This window comes from Garra rufa, chromosome 16 (assembly GCF_049309525.1).
Source record: "Garra rufa chromosome 16, GarRuf1.0, whole genome shotgun sequence".
NCBI classification, from domain to species: Eukaryota; Metazoa; Chordata; class Actinopteri; order Cypriniformes; family Cyprinidae; genus Garra; species Garra rufa.
The window spans coordinates 35,821,393-35,841,190 of NC_133376.1; the positions used below are offsets into that span (position 1 = coordinate 35,821,393).

Here is a 19,798-nt window from a genome sequence, read left to right on the forward strand (position 1 = left end):
TGGAGTGTAAATTGATGTGGGGAAAAACTAATTTAAAGCAGTTTAACATAATGCTGTAACAAAACAAAATGTGAAAAGAAATGAAGGGGTATGAATACTTTTGCAAGGCACTGTGCATGCATGTGTTATGAATATGATTCCATATGAACGCATTGTCCTACAGTTGCAAAAACGTATGATCACATTCACCGCAATAATGTCTCACTTCTGATCGGTGGCCACTGTGGACTGTGTCTTCATTTAACATTCACATTCTTGGGCAGCTCTCCAAAGCCCAGCTTATGAATATCTTAAGGTACGAAGACCTTGGCTTTGACAGTAACCACTAAAAAGCAAACAAAAACCCTGCATCACGAGCCGCTGTCTTATGATGGCCAGCGGCATCATGTAAACGTAACAGGGCGCTTAATCGATGCGTGGCTGACTCGTCCTGTGTTTATCTGCTCAATGATGGTGCTTTGAAATTCACTTCAGATACAGGATGAGAAATATCCACTATCAAGGCTGAGGATGTATCATGGAAGCAGAATGGGAATATTGACCCGGTTAGCATGTCGCAGATGTCTGTGAAAGAGTGCATCAACTAGAAAGATGTGTTCACCATTAAGGCGAGACACTGCAGGTGAATAGGGTAAAAAAACCCCACAAAAAATAGTTATCACCTTGCTTATCCGGTTGATTGATTACACTGATAATTGCAATATTTTTGTATTACAAGTTTTCTAAAATGTTAGGTTTAAATATGCAAATGAGCTATTATTTAATGAAATGTGCTAATTTGCATATATTTCTAGTACAAAAATCTAAACACTGGAAGTCAGTTTCAAAATTCTTGTTTAATTTTTTTGACACAAGTATCTCATTTTGTCACTCCATAATTCAGAAAATACTTAGAACAGACAGAAAAGACTATATATATATATTAGGATATAGATAGGAATAAAAATGTAAAGTTAGGTGTGTGTAAGTGTTACTGAAGCAGAGATTTATGGCTCAGTGTAGAAGAAAAAAACTCATTTTGAGAAAACGGCCTTTAAAAATATGCACTGTATTCGAAATCTATTGACACAAATAGATAAAGTGCTATAAAAGAAACACTTAACAGTGTTTTTTTGGATGTTTTCTTTCCACTAGTCTAAAAAAACACTTAATGAAAACCCAAAAAAGCCCAAAATCTCAAACTTGATAGGTACATAAAAATACTGTGTTTTGCCTGCATGGTCTGCCTTTACGCAGGTTATTTAAGCAATAAGCAATATGATATGAAAGGCTATGCTATACTGTATTTGAATTTAAAATGTATTGCCATTTGCACAGGTACATTATAATACAGGTACACTGGCATTATTGTGTGGAACTCAAAAGTCAAAAAAGTAAGAAAAGAACAAGTAAATATAAATTTTAAACAAATAAGTGAAATAAACTTTCAAAAGTTGTATATACACTATTGCTCAAAATGTTGTGGTTGGTAGCATTTTTAAAACATATTTTTGAAAGAATATCTTATGCTTACAAATACAGTAATTTATGAAATATATTACCAATTAAAATTACTGTTTTCTATTTTAAAGTTGAATTTTCAGCATTACATGATCCTTCAGAAATCATTCAAATATGCTGATTTTAAGAAACATTTATTTTAATTTATTTTATTTATTCAGGATTCTTTGATGAAATTTGACAATAACAGCATTTATTTATTAATTTTACATTTATTTAAGATTCAAGATTTTTTGAAATGCTTCAGATTTTATTTTTTATAATATTTTTACCTTCAATTGATTAATTTAATGCATATAAATGCAGCTTGCCATACAAAAGTATTAATTTGTGACCATAGACCACAAAACCTGTCTTAAGTAGCACAGGTATATTATTAGAAATAGCCAAAAATACATTGTATGGTCATTTTTTTTCTTTTATGGCAAAAACCATTAGGATATAAGTAAAGATCATGTTCCATGAAGATATTTAATGGAACATGATCTTCCTACCATAAATATATCAAAACTTAATTTTTGATTAGTAAAATGCATTGCTAAGAATTAAATTTGGACAACTTTAAAGGCGATTTTCTCAATATTTAGATTTTTTTGCACCCTCAGTTCCAGATTTTCAGACAGCTTATTTATTCAACATTCATATGATGTATAAATCTCAATTTAAAAAAAATTGACCCTTATGATGGTCCAGGTTCACATTTCTTAAAAAAAAACAAAAAAAAAAAAACTTTGAATGGTAGTGTATTAAAGGGCTTTTAGAGGGCAAGAAAGAGTGGCAGTGTCTGCAACCCCTTCAGCCATGACTATATTTATAATATAGCACTGTTTTGGTTACCTCACAGTTTTTCCCTACATGTTACTATACAATACAAATATTAATATACAATTAGTATGAAAAAAGATTAATTTAATTCAATTAATATTGCTGGTACCGTTACTACATCATGCATTTTAGGACAGCTACAATGCATATAGAACTAGAACAATTTGTTTAATACCTGGGTAAAAATATCTGATAAACATCTTCAAGAGCAGATTCACATCCATTCTAAATCATAAACATTGTGAAAACAGCCGAATGTCATTCCAGCATCGGACAGGGAAGATTTAGTGATGCATAACAGCTGCGTAAGTAAAATACATTTAAATATATTCAAATAGAAATCATAGTAAAAATATTCAAAAATTGTACTGCTGTACTTTGGATCAAATAAATTTAGGCTTGGTGAGCAGAAGAGAGTCTTTAAAAATTATTAAAAATCTTTTGACTGGTAGTGTATACAGTGTATATATATATATATATATATATATATATATATATATATATATATATATATATATATATATATATATATGTACATTTGTCCTTAAAATACATTCTTAGAGGCATTTTTATTATGTTTCTAAGCTGATCACAGTTTCTTCATTAAAACTTATTCATATGAACATATAAGCAATTTTGGTGACCACTGACTTTCACTGTATGGAGAAAAAAACACACTAAACATTCACAAAACATCTTTTGTGTTCCATAGAAAAAAGAAAATATCCTTTCAATCATTTTAGACTTACTGATATTACATACAATAGCTGACTACCAGCTCTGTCAACACACTCTCACAGCTCTCTGCGTGGGTTTGTCTATATTTAAGATTTGTAGGTGCTTTCAAGGTTGCACAGCACATCAAGCTAGTGTTTTCTGGGTGCACACATTATCGAATGCACTAGAGTTTTGCCAGATGGTCAGATGACCATAATAGGGTCTTTGTTAGACTATTGCTTTGACCTCATTCATGTTTGCACAACTGTCAGCTTTACAGTTGTTTTGGACCACGTGTTTGCCGGCCCCCGTAACATCCACGTCACTCCCGTTTTCCATAAACGAGCCATGAGTCACGGCACACGTCCCTGAGCAAGAGGTGCGCACGTCAGATTAGGTGATGTGGCCCGTTTCCTCTGCAAGGACAGCGGCATTTGCATACTGTTTGCTGCAGGTTAGCATGCCAGTCCGGCGGCTTGTATCACTATCAATCAATGTCACAATGAGAGCGGAGCAAAGAGCATTAGCTCATGTCAGATCTAATCAGGGCTGATGCCAGGCCAGTGCCCTCGCTTTCACAGAGCTGACGATAAAGTCAGCTGCTCTTTCAACAGTACCTCGAACGACTCCGTCCTCGAACAACCAAGCTTTCCTGCTTTAAAGGGTTAGTTTACCCAAAAATCAAAATTAGCCTATGATTTACTTACCCTTCAGGCTTCCTAGGTGTATATGACTTCCTTCGTTCAGATGAATCCAATCAGAGTTATATTAAAAATGATCCTGCCAGCCACTTCCAAGCTTTAGAATGGCATACAGTACATTATGTAACTAAAGTGAGTACACCCCTCACATTTTAGCAACCATTTTTGTGTATCTTCTCAAAGGACAATACTATAGAAATGAAACTTGGATATATTTTAGAGTAGTCAATGTGCAGCTTGTATAGCAGTATGGACTAATTGTCCCCTGAAAATTACTCAACATGCAGCCATTATTGTCAAAATATCTGGCAACAAAAGTGAGTACACTCAAGTGAACTTGTCCAAAGTGTCAATATGTTGAGTTACCATCGTTATCTTGCACTGCCTTAATCATCCTGAGCATGGAATTGACCAGAGCTGCAAGGGTTGTTGCTGGGATCCTCTTCCACTCCTCATGGAGCTGCTGGATGTTAGACAAATGGTGCTTCTCCACCTTACGCTTCAGGATGCCCCACAGGGGCTTAATAGGGTTCAGGTCTGGAGACATACTTGGCCACCCAATCACCTTCAGCATCCTCAGCAAGGTGGTTGTCATGTTGGTGATGTGTTTGGGATCATTATTATGTTGGAAAACTGCCATTCAGCCTAGTTTCTAGAGGGAAGGCATCATGTTTTGCTTCAGAATGTACAGTACATAATGGAATCCATGTTTCCCTCAATGAACTGCAGCTCCCCAGTACCAGCAGCACTCATGCAGCCCCAGACCATGATGCTACCACCACCATACTTAACTGTAGGAGAGACACTATTTTCTTGGTACTCCTCACCAGGGCATCGCCACACATGCTGGACACCATCTGAGCCAATATAGTCTTACCAGACCACATAACATGGTTTCAGTAATTCATGCTCTTGGACAGGTTCTCTTCAGCAAACCGTTTGCGGGCTTTCTTGTGAGCCAGCTTCAGATGAGGCTTCCTTCTGGGACGACGTCTATGCAAACCGACTTGTTGCAGTGTGCGGCGTATGGTCTGAGCACTGACAAGCTGACCTTCTACTTCTGCAACCTTTAAAGCAATGCTGGCAGCACTCATGCATCTTTTTTTCTGAAGCCAGGTTTTGCACCTGACGCACAGATCAACTGCTCAACTTTGCGGATCGACCCTTGCAAGGCCTGTTCCGATCTGAATTGAACCCACCTTGCAAAATCTCAGTATGACCCTGACCACTGCAGTGTAACTCGGTTTCAGGGTGTTACTGAACCTCTAATGGCCTTGGCCCTCTTTGTGGAGAGTAACAATTCTAATTCTCAAATCCTCAGAGAGTTCTTTGCCATGAGGTGCCATGTTGAACATCCAGTGGTCAGTATGAGAGAGTTGTATATAAAGCACCTAATTTTAACTGTTCTAACCCAAGACACACAACTCTGTATGATCCTGTCAAGCAAACAAAAACAAACACGAAGAATAGGTCATGTGGCTTTGCATGGTTAAACAACATACTGCTGTTATCACTTAGGGTGTACTCACTTTTGTTGCCAGCTATTTTGACAATAATGGCTGTATGTTGAGTTATTTTCAGAGGACAGTAAATCTATACTGCTATACAAGCTGCACATTTCTTTACTATTGTCCTTTGAGAAGATATACTAAAATGATTGCTGAAATGTGAGGGGTGTACTCACTTTTGTGAGATACTATAGGTGCTTCGCAACACTGACATATTATGTCATCCGCTTGGAGCTGGTCCCAGGTACAACCAGTTGGTGGAAGCTAGATAAAAGTGATTCTTACTTTTTAAATATGGATATTTTTCTTATAAAAATGCATCAATTTGCTACAGGAGACACTTTTTTTATTATGGATGGATGCACTTTTTTGGACTTGTTTTGGACTATTGAAGAGAAACACTCACCCATGCCATTATAAAGCTTGGAAGTGCCAGGATAATTTTAATATAACTCAGATTGAATTTGTCTGAAAGAAGGAAGTCATATAAACTTAGGATACCTAAAGGGTGAGTAAATCATGGGCCATTTTTTATTTTATTTTAGGGTGAACTAACCCTTTAAAGATTTTTTTTTTTTAGGTTTGGCTGATGCATATGAATTCTGGGCACATTTAATTGATCACAAAAGGTTGGTTTTCTAGTCATGGCAGCTGAGCAATTACACATATTGGACTTGAGAGCACTGCGGGGGAAATGTATAGATTTTTACATAGCACATGACTCTTTTTTAATATGTCAAAGGCACGGTATTGGCATGCAAACTGACGGATCACAATAAATGGAAAAGATCCTGCATGTTATCCAGCCTGAGCCTTTGAATATTATGCTTTTACTGTGAGAGGCTTGCAAAATGTAATACACTTTTGCTAAAGGGAACATAAAACAGGCCATCAATTTCACTGGCTTGCAAATAAGATAAATGATAAGATGAAAAAGAAAAAAAAAACAATATACGGATATTATTCCATTAAAAATGCCTCGCAACTAAATGTGATTGAACCTCTTCATAGAAGGAAATCCATCTACTGTTGATAGATCTGGAGTATATTTTGGAGCCACTTTCCTTGACTTGGCCAACGGCTGAGAAAATGCACCAGGAAAGACTCACATTTTATCTCATGGGAGCGAAGCGTACGCATCTAAGAATTGCTGCGTTTAGGCATCCGCATTCAAAGAGCGAAGCTGTAAAAAGGTCTGGGAAGAAAGCACTGCTCTCCATTTCTGTGTCTGTTTGTTTGTATCCTCTAAGGGGCCTGCGGTAGCTCCGTAGATGTTTCGGGGCTTCTAAACTATCAGTGGTTGAAATGAATATGCCGTGTTTGTTACCGAAGCGGGCTGAATGGAAACTGAGGAGCAGATCTGTGAGTGAGTGAGTGAGTGAGTGAGAGAGAGAGCGAGAGGGAAAATGCTGTCTCTTTGCTGGCCAAGCCCAAACAAGTTTTGCGTGTCAGAGTGCTTTACTGGCCTTTAAGCAATTAAGCCTTAACAGTTCTTCACTCCACGGATCTGTAAAAGCTAGACAAGTGCATCAACAAAACAAAAGGTATGGGGGAAACATGCAGGTGTTTAAAAAAATGCTATGAATCCCTTTGATTTTTATGGGTGCATAGCAGTAGTTCTGGTGCTTTATAGTAATGCAAAAATTGTTAAACAAAATGCTAAATGTAAATAATAAAACAAAATTATATACGCAACTGTTCAAGAGTTTGTTGTTAGTATTGAGAGTGCATTTAAATGATCAAAAGTAAAAAAAAAAATCTATGATTTTCCACAAAAATATAAAGCATTGATAATGAAAATAGCTGCTAAAAATTCACCTTTTAAAATAAATTACACAATTTATTAAAATAGAAAAATATTTCACAATAAGTTTTTATTGTATTTCTGATTTTATATTATATTATATTATATTATTAAAAATAAATTTCTGTTTAAATAAATGCAGCCTTAGTTAACATGAGAGGTTCCCTTAAAAAGAGTGTACATTATATTATATTATATTATTATACAAATATAAATAAAATGTTTTTAATTAAACAGAAATTTCTTATTAAATAAATGCAGCCTTAGTTAACATAAGATATCCATTTAAAAAAGGGTTCATAATATAATATAATATAATATAATATAATATAATATAATATAATATCAAAATATGAATAAAAATATTATTAACTAAAAAAAATATGATTAAATAAATGCAGTCTTGGTAAACCTAAGAGATTCCCTTAAAAAGAGTGTATATTATATGATATTATATTATATTATATTATAATAAAAATATTATTGATTAAAAATAAATTTCTGATTAAATAAATGCAGCCTTATTTAACATAAGAAATTCCTTTAAAAATAGTGTATATTATATTAGAAAAATATAATTAATCAAATAAAAAAATCTAATAAATTAAACACAAATTAAATAAAAGATAAATAAAGAAATTAAGATAAAAATCAAAATAAATTTAGTCACATGTCCTATTTGTTTTATTTTTGATAAAAGTTGTAAATTGCTCATATGTAAATCTTATGTAGATTTTGTATTTATTTATTTTTAAATTAATGGGTCTATGTAGTCTTTTTATCATATTATTAATATAATTATTCATTTACAGTTGTATGAAAAAAATGATGGTACTCTGTATGGTCACCACTGGATGTCTAATGTAAAGGTTGTGTACAGAAACAAAACCAGCTGAGAAGCATTTGTATATAAACTATAAATGAGGGTCTGATGGTAAAAGAGTGAGATGGCAAGCTGTGTGTGGTGTCTGCAAGATTTGGACTCACTGATGAAGTTTGTCTGTCCAGTGTATATGGTGTACTGAAGCTCATAGGAGGTGACGCTGAATTCGTCTTCAGAGGTCCAGTGCACTGTAATGGTGTCATGCGAAGCCGTGCAGAGCTCTTCACGTATAGACGGAGGGTTGGGTGCTGAAAAAGAAGGCAATCGTCAAGACGGGATGTATTGATTCAGTGTTGCAAAAAGGACGGCTGATGTAATTCTAGCCATCTCCCAGATACAGCATGTGTTCATTAACTTTGCACTACATACACAGAGAAAGAACTTGTGGAAGGTGGTTTCAGTTTTCTCACTGGTGTTACCTGTCAAGTAATCCAGTCCTTCCAGAATTTTCTTTTCTCTGGAGAAATCAAGGGCAAAATTGTCAAAAGCCTCGTTCAGATTGACGTCTGGGATGAGGACCTGGGAGGAGGCGGTGGCCATGGCAACTCTGGGAGGAAAGTGAGAGAGGCACTGGCAATTAATTTATAAATGTTTCTATTTACAACAGTCTATTTACAGGCTATAAGGCTGGATGTGATTTCACCCACAGTGACAGAAATTATAAACAGCATCTGGCAGCGCTCAAACTCGGAGAAATGCGTGTGGCATATGAAATTCAAATAATACAGAAGACTGTACAGTCAGTAAGGACAGCATGAGACCTGAATTACGGTAGTTTTTACCAAAACCACCGAAATAGTACAATATTTGGTAAAAATTCTGATGTCACAACAAAAACTCAATAGAAACAAAAACGCTCACACTATTTTATTTAAATAATTATATATATACAAAAAATATATAGTATATTAATAATAAATATAGATTAATATATACTTCAAAAAATACATGTAGCCTTTAGATGTTGCTGTTACACAAAAATTAAGCTTTTTAAAAAGATTTACACAAAAAAATAATATATATATTATATATATTATATTTTTGTAAGAATTGATTACATTTATTAAAAGTAACAGTTAAGACAAAAGCAACAGTCAATAATAAAGAACAAAAAAGTGTGTAAATTATATTATATTATTTTAAAACGATGAACAAAATAGTATTTATTAAAAATAAATTGAATTAAATATTATTTATATATTTGACAAAATTAAATAAAATATATACATAAACGAAAATGTAAAAAAAATGAAATGAATTAAAAATAAATCAGAAAAAACATTCACATCCATGAGTTCTATTAGTTTTATTTTTGATAAATGTTTCTATGTACAGCCTGTTTAAAAAAAAAAAAAAAAAAAAAAAAAATATATATATATATATATATATAATTATTAAATAGATAGTTATTTTATGAAAAAATGTTTTTTATATAAAAGTTTTCAAGTAAACACCAATATATATATATAGCTTAATTTTTTGTGAATTCATTTTTTTTTGTATTTCTGATCACCTCTCAAGCTGTGTCAGCTTGGATGGGGGCTGGCAGACATTTTCTAGAGTCCTAGTTGTTCCAATCATCTTCCATTATGGGCAATGGAGGCTACATGCTTCTGTGAACCTTCAATGCAGCAGATTTTTGTCTGAACTCTTCCCTAGATCATTGCATTAACACAAGTCTGTCACTGAGCTCTACAGGCAGTTATCTTGACCTCAGGACTTGGTTTTTGCTCTGATTTGCATTTTCAGCTGTTAGACCTTTTCTGAGAGGTTTGTGCCTTTCTAAATCATACTCATTCAAATGAATTTGCCACAGTTTAACTCCACTCGAAGTGTAGTAACATCTAGAAGCAATATGAATGCTCCTGAGCTAAATTTCGAGTGTCCCAGAAAAGGGTATGAATACTTATGCAACGGGATCTTTTCAGTTTTTTATTTTTAATAAATTTGCGCAAATGTTAAAAACCTATTTTTTGCTTTGCCATTATGGAGTAGACAGTGTAGATTGATGTGGAAAAAAAAGTAATTTAAAGTAGTTTAACATAAGGCAGCAACATAACAAAATGTGAAAAAATGAAGGGGTATGAATAATTTCACAAAGCACTGTACACTACCTAAGCATTAATCTGATACTGCAACAAATATCCATCCTGTTTTTGTACCGGTTTACATAATACAAACTGACTGTGCTACCAACAAAGACTCATAATAGCACCAGAAAACTCACAGCTCGGTCATTATGACACCAACACACAAAAAGTGTTGTTAATGCACACAGACCTTTGTTTTATAAACCACAGTTATTCTCCACACCCAAAGCTGCATAAATGCTGTTAAATATTGAGTCCCGAAGGCATATTTTGTCTTATTTCGAATATAAGCCACAAGCAACAAAACTGAAAAGAAGGAGGCGGCACCAGGAAATATGCAGAGTAGCTGAAAGTTGAATTCATGCTGACAGATGCTAGAAGTGTTGGCAGAGGCAGTGACGGTGTTCATGTGTGTGTGTGTGTGTGTGTGTGTGTGTGTGTGTGTGTGCGGTCTCACCTCTCAGCCACATTCCTGGCCGTCTGGAGGAAGCGGGCGTGGTCGTTCTCCTTCAGGCTGTGCTCAGCCTGTGTGATGAGGGCACTCGAGCGCTCCAGACACTGTCTGCAGTTCGCAATCTGCTGGGCCAGCTTCCTCAACTTCATCACCTAAACCCACACACATGCCTTTTACAATAGATTCACATTCTCATAATGAGAGACAACACTATGAATATAAAAAATGTTTACATCATTCAAAAAATAAATGCACCCTATTGGAGCATTTTATCAAAAACCCATTATCACCCCTTGGCTCACCATCACAGCTAAATGAGCCCTTTGCTTTGTTTGCTTTTTGTGTAATTACAGCTGAGAAACAATATAGTGTCGGATTTTGATTCTCGCTTAAGTTAAAAAACACTTTCAAAGCCTCATGTAAATGCTGAATTGGCAACTGTGACTTCGCCTCAAGGGAAAAACAAATGCATATTTTATTCTTCATTGGATGTTTGTTAAAAAATTTGCGAGGCAAATCAATTACACAAAGTGTCAGAGATGTTAACAAGAAAGAGTATGGCCTGATTCAGACTGCCGTGCGAAGAATCCCATTTAATGCTGGAATAGCTATAAATGTTTCACATTTCTCATATTTCTTCTGTCTGGCTGGATGGCTTTTCAGATTTCAGAAAGATCCTCCTTGCATAAAAATCAGCTTTCTGCATTAATATAGAATTCAATTGATGTGTGGACTAGGCATGGGATGATAACCGGTTTCAAGGTTTACCGCGGTTTGAAAAAGTCACGGTTTCAAAACCGGAAACAAAAAAAGTTATACCGTTCCTACGATATGCGCATTTTCTGTGTCAAAGTGAAAGCGCAGGACTCCCTACTAGGTTGTGTGTGTGAGTCCCTGCAGAGAAAACAATGCAGCCCCTCCCCCACCGGTTAGTGCTCAGGCGCGTGTCTGTGTTTGTGCACGTGATCCACAGTCAGTGAGATTCAGCAGTAATATAAGTTCAGGACGGCCAAAGGAGGTGAACCCCCACAACACAGAGTGGGGAATAGCAGACTATATGTACTAATTTTACGTTTCTGTGAACTTTAGCACAACAATTAAGTTAAAGTGAAATCACGTCTTTGCTTTTAAGCTTTCTGTCACGTTAAAGGTGCAGTGTGTAGGTTTTGTGGCATCTAGCGGCGAGATTGTGAATTGCAGCAGAGTACCGCTCACCCCTCCCTTTACAGAACTACGGAAGCCGATACAGGATTTAAATCTCACCTTTTTTTTTGACATCAACGAATAGTGAGATTTCTTTTAAAATGTAATTTAAGGAATTATATTAACTTTATCATTCAATAAAACTATGTTATTGTGAATATTACTTGTTCATCATTGTGTCAGTGTTTTTTTCGCAAGCTGATTCTATGTTAATTATTGCACCACTGTCTAGAGATCATCTTAAATATTACACGGGGCACCTTTAACACAAGTGACTGCAATTTAATTTAATTAAGAAGATTCAATTATTTATTTTAATTATTTTGCCTTCTGTTCCATGTTACAAAATGTTCTATATGTTTCCTAAAATAAAATATACTGTAATCCGTTTGGGGAAAAAAAGGTTGTTTTTTTTACCCAGACATTTAAATGTAACATTGTAGAGCAGTGATTACAATACCGTAATACCGTGAAACCGTGATATTTTTATCCAAGGTTATCATACCGTCAGAATCTTATACCGGCCCATGCCTAGTGTGGACACAGGTGAGCTGCTTTCAGCTACTTCATAACTTCCCAAAATATGGCTTACACGGTTAGAATTTATTAATATTAGTTTAACTGTGTTGAGCAAGCCTTTTGATTTAAACTTGAGTGTTTTGAAGTGCTGTGTTTGCATTGATCCAAACTTGTAATTACAATTATATTAGAATAAGTCTGTTTTGCTCACAAAGGCCTCATTTATTTAAAATTATTGCTGGTTTACTGTTTAAGAAATGGTTTCTTTTATTATCAGTGTTGCAAACAGTTGGGTCTGTTTAATATTTTTGTGGAAACCCTGCTATTTTTTAGGATTCCTTGATGAATAGAAAGTTCAAAAGAACAGCATTTATTTGAAATAGTTTTTTTTTTTTAAATAGACATCTTTCATTTCTGATCAATTTAATATTTTCTTACTAAATAATAGTATTAATTTCTTATTTTTTTAAAGACAGTACACTACTAGTCAAAAGTTTTTGAACAGTAAGATTTCATTTAATTTTTTTTTAAAGAAGTCTCTTCTGCTGATCAATCCTGCATTTATTTGACCCAAAGTACAGCAAAAACAGTACAATTTAGAAAAAAGTTTACTATTTAAAGCAACTGCTTTCTATTTGAATATATTTTAAAATTTCATTTATGTGCGTGATTTCAAAGCTGAATTTGTAGCATAATTTCTCCAGTTACACGATCATTCAGAAATCAAATTATTCCAATATTCTGACTTGTTAAATTATTAATATTATTCCAAAAATATTTTTTAGGTTTCTCTAATGAATAGAAAGTTCACAAGAACAGCATTAATCTGAAATAGAAATATTTTGTAACTTTATAAATTCCAATACATGCTAAATAAAGGTTTCTAAAAACATAGTCAATTCTTTTAAATATTGATAATAATAACAAAAAAATGTGTCTTGAGCAGCAAATCATATTAGAATGACTTCTGATGGATCATGTGACACTGAAGACTGCAGTAATGATGCTGAAAATTTAGCTTTGATCACAGGAATAAATTACATTTTTAAATATACTTAAACCTCTTTAAAAACATTACAAATCTTAATGTCTAAAAATGTTTGACTGGTAGTGTATATATGAATAATATTTTTTGGTTTGTGTCGATCAAGGTTCACTGCAAAAGAAATTAATCAAATGAGATGATATGCATTTGACTTGCAAAGTACATTATAATTCTATAGATTATACAAAAATAGGCATTACTACATTCCATGCTTCAATATAAACCATATTGGGATGAATTTAGAGAAAAAATAAAGCATTTCCTGCAATATCCAGCAATCTTATATATACCGTTTCCATAATATAAAATGCTCTTAGCATGTAATAAGATTTTGCTCATACCGCCTACAATACCTGACCACAGATTTAATATGAATTGAGCTTTCCTTCATATAACCCTCATGTTTCATGTGCGTATACATTATTTTTCTTTTCGCGAGGGAATGAGAGACATTAGCTATGCTTCCTCAATAAGCCAGTTAAGTCGGTTAAGCAGGATCTAGCCTATGCCACAGTGCAATTCAATAGAGGAATGGGACGTCTGACAGGAGGGAATGATTGGAAGCATTCAGATAAATCAAGAAACAAGGGGAGAAAAATGTAGTGGATTGCATTAGATCAAATCCGAATCTGACCCCATTTCTTAAAGACAGCTTCAAATGATTTGCTTTGATCAGACGGTTTACTGCCAAAAAGTTTCAGGACGGCATTAAAGAAGCTGGACCGCATCAGAAAAATAAATAGAAAATCATTCGAAAACAATCCAGTCTGAACAGCCAAAGCCTCAGATCAAATCTTACAGACACTTTGCATCTGGGTTTATGATTCCAAAAGCCTCCTTAATGCTAGAGATACAGGCACTTTGTGCTGGAGTTGCATTACTGGTGTTTGCAAAAGGCCAGACATAATCTCATGTTGCCGGCTGTGCATGTCAACTCGGGGCTGCCTTGTGAGAGTACATTACTTAGACACTTCTGATGGAGATTACTGCATTTGTCCTGGTCTCTCACATCACATTACCCAAAAACAGAGAAGCACAGCCCTGTCTCGCGGCTCAAATCCCCACTTGATAAGAGTGTGAGTTCAGGCTGTCAAGTTAAAGTGCCTGTGCGCTGCACACTCACTGTCAAACACAAAACGCTACACACATACTGCACACAGATGAACTGGAGCAGAAAATCTGACTCCTCAGTTCTGGTAATGTTTGGAGAGTGTCAAAATATGAAATATGGAATAATATATGATAGTTCCATGTGTAAAATTGACAGCTCGGATCCTACAATCTGATTGGATCATCCATGTTCAAAGCTGTTGCAGAAGTTGCTGCACTGCGCATGCGTTGCGGTACTCTCTTTAATGCGCAGTGAAGACTGACATGGAAGAGAAGAAATGGTTGAATAAAGTCATTATTATAGCTTATTATTCTCGAAGCTTCATAAAATTACGGTTGAACCACTGATGTCACAATTTACTATTTTAACAAAGTCTTCACTAACTTTCTGGGAATGTGGTAGTTGCGTTGCTGTCTATGAATGGCCAGAAAGCTTCATTTCTATCTTAATTTGTGTTCTGAAGACGAATGAAGGACTTATAGTTTTGGAACGACACGAGGGTAATTAATTAACAAACTTTTGTCTTTTTGGTAAACTTTTATTTTAAATATAATTTTTTATAACATTGCAAATATCTTTTTCTGTCACTTTTGATCAACTAAATGCATCCTTGCTGAATAAAAATATTCGTATTATCAGGGGTTCAAGTGCGTGTGGAAGAAGCAGTATTCTCCTCCAGATCACATAATTCAGTGTAGAATTAATAGAAATTATTAAGAACATGTGAGAATAACCATCTGTTCTCAGATGTGATGATAACAAGAAGAAGGAATACTCTTCTTCTGTGTTTGTTTACACTGGTTTTCGAAACAGCCCCACCACTCTTGTCCTTTTGTGCAACAGCAGCTGCTCCGGGGAAGTGATGTAATGCTCAAATCTTATTGGACGACCGTGTTTTCGCTTTACGAAACTGAAAAGATTTGTTGGACTGGTTGTTAAAAAACATTTGGTCTTTCGGTGCGCGAATGTTTGCAGTCTATGTGGAAGCATCCATAGGAGTCTATTGTTTTATTCCAGCGAGTCACCTCGTGCAATATTCGCTTTGTTTTTTAGCCTGGAGAAAGGCCTCAAGTCGTAGAGACTTGAAAGTTTGATGGATGGTAGTACTCACATTGTCTACAACGTCACCAAGGCTCACCCCAGTCGGCCTGATGGGGGTGCTAGAGTGATCAAAAGTACGAAATCTTTCATAACTCCTTAATTTTCATCTCACGCTCAAGTGTGGGTATTTTTTGTGCATTTTTTGAAAAACCTACTTTTGTGAACTAGTCCTAGGTTTTTCACCCAATCGGAAACAAACAAGTGCAGGAAGATTCTCTAGAGAGTGAATATCAATAATTATCAAAAAAAGTTTAACTTTCAACTCTTCATTGCAAAGGGACACCCAAAATGGTCACCTTTACTAAAACGACTATAACTTTTGAACGGAATGAGACATCATTGCCAAACTCACGACATGAATGTAAGAGATAATTCTGAGGTCACATGAAAAAAGTATCTGAGCTTGGCCACTTTAGGAGGGAAAAAACATAAAAATGGCCATAACTATGGAACTGTTTGTCTTACTGACAAGAAAATCGGTATGCATGATTTTTGTCCAAAGTATCACAAGCATCTATATACACATTTGCACACATTGAGCCAATGAATTTTGAGCGTCTATTAGACAAAGTTAACAGAGGCTGATCGGAATGAAACTTGGTGGGCTTGTTTGACTCACAGCCCTAAAGTTTTGTGAGAAAATGTAAAGAAATTGCACAGGGGGGTGATATTGCATTTTTCAAGGGTGTAAACGATTGTATATTGCGTTTTTTTTTTCAGTCTCCGAACAACTTTTCCTCTAAAACCGCTGCTGTCAATCAAACCGTTTGAAAGATGTTTGAAGATGTGGAAAACCTACTTTTGTGACATAGTCCTAGGTTTTTCACTCAATTTGGAAAAAAACAAAACACTGCAGTACAATTCTCTGGACTCTTTAGGTCAATAATTAACAAAAAAAAAAAAATTATTTACCCTTTGGGAAACTATAAAGAGGTCTTTTAGAAAAGCCTATAAATCCTAAATGAAAACTCAAAACTTCACAAAACCTGGTGAGCACATGCATTAGGTGATTCTAAACAAGCATGCAGCTGCTGCTATAACAGTCATAAACGTTGAAAAAACAAATTTCATGGCAAATTATCTTTATTTGCCAAAAATGCTTTTTGAAATCATTGATTTAGTTGGTTACAGGCTTGCTAAATAATATGTAATGCAATTTTTTATATGTGGTTAAATGTCTTAAAGCTCTTGAACCCTGGTAACCGCTGCTTGCAGCTACATTTATTATTATTTTTAAATATCATACTGAAACAGTACTTTTGAATAGTAGTGTAGTAAAAAAAATATTCCAAATAATTATATAGTAAACATTGATATATTTTGTTATTATTGACACAATAAGTGTTTTGTACAATACATGTCTTAGGAGCTTGTCATTTTGGCCCTTATCGCCCTTTAAAATTACTATTAAACTATTAGTTTCTGGTTGTTTAGTTTTGCTTTAAATTATAAGTGCAACACAAAACTAAACACCTTCCATTTCTGTAAAACAGACACAACACTTCCATTTATTTTTATTCTGCACTCAGAGTGATTTTTAGTATGAATCATATTTGTGAGTGTCTATTCTTTATATCCCAGAGGAGAAGAGTGCTATCCAGTCTGCCGTGTTTGTGCCGCTGAAGATTATCAAGGCCCTGTTTTCTGTTACACAAGGGAAGCTTGTTAAATGTAGCCCAATTGCCAAAGTCCGCTTCAACCAGCCAAGCTTCCTGTCATACTTTCACCAATCTTGTTCAAGTAATTTCACTTCACTGCACCCTTACCCAACGGCCACCACACTTTGACCTGAGAAGATCTCTAAAGCCCTCTCTAAATTTGACATCCTCACAGCCACATTATTACTCATCTGCACCAGCTTAACCCCGACGTTTGCTCAGAAGAGATTAAATAGGAGAGCTTTTAATTCACAAAGGAAAAATATGCTGCGATTTGCCCAGCCTATTCTCCATCTTGTCATAAAGCGACACATCACCTATCTCTCCGCACAGCGTAGGGTCCAACAGACCCTGACAGTCTCTCTCTTGCTATAAAAGGGGTAGCGACATGATCTGAAAGATGTGTTAGAAACGCCAGCTCCGTATTTGTGCGCCTTGTGACATACTGTCAAGAATCAAATTCAAGTAGGTATCTCTAAGTGAGTGAAGGTCTGAGCTCTGAAAATAAGTATGTGTCTTAAAGGAACAGTTCAGCTAAAATTAATTTAGATTAGTCATTGTATAGGACGTTTGAACAATTGTTTCTACTGTTTTTGTCTGTGTAATGAAAGTAAATGGGGTCCAAAACAACACTAAGCCCCCATTGCCATACAATTTTTGGTAACACTTTCTATGAAGCCTGTATTTATAATGCATTACAAGGATATTCTTAATGCATTATAATGCATGCATAATGCCTTATAAACAGCATTATAATATGTTATATAATTTTATAAATAATCATAGCAACAGTTACGATGCACTATAATGCTTACCTTTTGTGCTTATAACTTAAATGAGTACAATGCATTATAACACCAGATGAAGACTGCATTTACAATGCATTATAAGGGCGTTCTTATATGTATGTTCTTATTATGCATTATAATACATTAAGAATGCCCTTATAATGCATTGTAAATGCAGGCTTCATCTGGTGTTATAATGGTAAGTATTATAATGCATTGTAACTGTTTTTATGATTATTAATTAGATGATACAACAAATCATAATTGTGTTTATAAGGCATTACATGTGCACTATAATACATTTATAATACCCGTATGAAGGATTATAAATGCAGACTTCATCTGGTGTTATAATGCATTGTACTCATCAAAGTTATAAGCACAAAAATGTAAGTATTATAGTGCATTGTAACTGTTGTTATGATTATTTAGAAAATCATATAACATATTATAATGGAGTTTATAAGGCATTATGCATGCATTATAATGCATTAAGAATGTCCTTTTAATGCATTATAAATACAGGCTTCATAGAAAGTGTTACCCAATTTTCATTGTATGGATAAAACACACACACGCACAAACATTCCCGGACCATGTGAGGGTGCGGAAATGATGAAATTTCCATTTTTTAGGTGAAAATCAAAGAAGCTAAAAAGTTTTAACTTCCACCTTGATATTATGCTCGTAACTTTAAAGAGTTTATAAATTGAAAGCAAATCGAAAACCTTTCTAAATGCGTCTCAAGTGCTTGATACGAGTTAAAATTACAATTCGGGCCGCCCTAATCTGTCTCGGTGGTGCAAATAGAGAGAAACTATACCTTGGACTCTTTGATCTTGACGGCAATGACCTGTTTCCTCTGGCGAATTATCTCCACCAATTCATCACACTCCTCCACCAGCTTGGCTTCATGCATGGCTGTGTTCACCTGCAGATAAGAGCAAAGAGTTTTATAAAGAAATACAATGGCACCTAATCAGTCCGCTGGGATAACAAAGTCACTCCAGCCTGTTTTAGTTCATGCAAAAGCCATGAGAATCTCAACATCACATCCTGTCTGGAGCACTGTGGACCATATCATTAGAAAGGAGAGACATTTTAGACTGCACATCAATTCCTTCCTCAGATCATCCTTGTAATTAGACAAAGTTGCGATATCCCATCAAAGATTCCCGTTGCGCTCTCTTGGGATCCAGCTTACTTTCCGATCTCTGCATAAAGCTTATTATTCAAGATAGATCCACTTAAGCTGTTAATCAAGCACACAGACGCTCACACTCATGCATTTAAATAAACAGACAATTAATGCTCACCCCGTTTTGATACTGTCAAGGGTTCAATCTCATTAAGAACGCACAGAAGCCAAGGACGGCACAAACCCAACATTTTATTGGATTTCGGCTAGGCAACTTTTGTTGTCAAGCAGTATCCACTCGCACGGAAGAAACCAGCTCAATACCAGACAAACCCTAAGGATTAATCCTATTTTGGGAATGTCTATATAACAGTGAACGCAGATGACTTTAGTATGGTCTATGATTGCTTTCAATGCAAAGTCAATAAATGTATTATGCTGAAAAAGTGATCGGTGAAATTTCCGATAAATAAATTGGTAGCTGCAGCTGCCAAAACTTTATTGTAAAAATATGTCAGCAACATTTTACATTTTAGATACTGGACTTATTATATATATATATATATATATATATATATATATATATATCTCGAAAAAACTAAATTAGTTTTTATGTGTATAACATATCGACAACCACCTTAAAGGATTAGTTCATCCAAAAATGAGAATTTGCTGAAAATTACTTGTGGATTATTGTGATGTTTTTATCAGCTGTTTGGACTCTCACTCTGACGGCACCCATTCACTGTGATG

At 34.9% G+C, this 19,798-nt stretch overlaps 1 protein-coding gene across 3 annotated transcripts in view; it reads right to left on the reverse strand.

Annotated features, from left to right (window-relative positions):
- mid2 (midline 2) overlaps positions 1 to 19,798 on the reverse strand; it is a 148,675-nt gene that overhangs the window by 17,836 nt on the left and 111,041 nt on the right. For all 3 annotated transcript variants that reach the window (XM_073820535.1, XM_073820536.1, XM_073820534.1), the window contains 4 exons: positions 18,731 to 18,838; positions 10,486 to 10,634; positions 8,358 to 8,485; positions 8,043 to 8,186 (listed from right to left, as the gene is read on the reverse strand). In XM_073820535.1, coding sequence (XP_073676636.1) covers positions 8,043 to 8,186; positions 8,358 to 8,485; positions 10,486 to 10,634; positions 18,731 to 18,838 — 529 coding nt within the window. The remainder of the gene's footprint in view (positions 1 to 8,042; positions 8,187 to 8,357; positions 8,486 to 10,485; positions 10,635 to 18,730; positions 18,839 to 19,798) is intronic.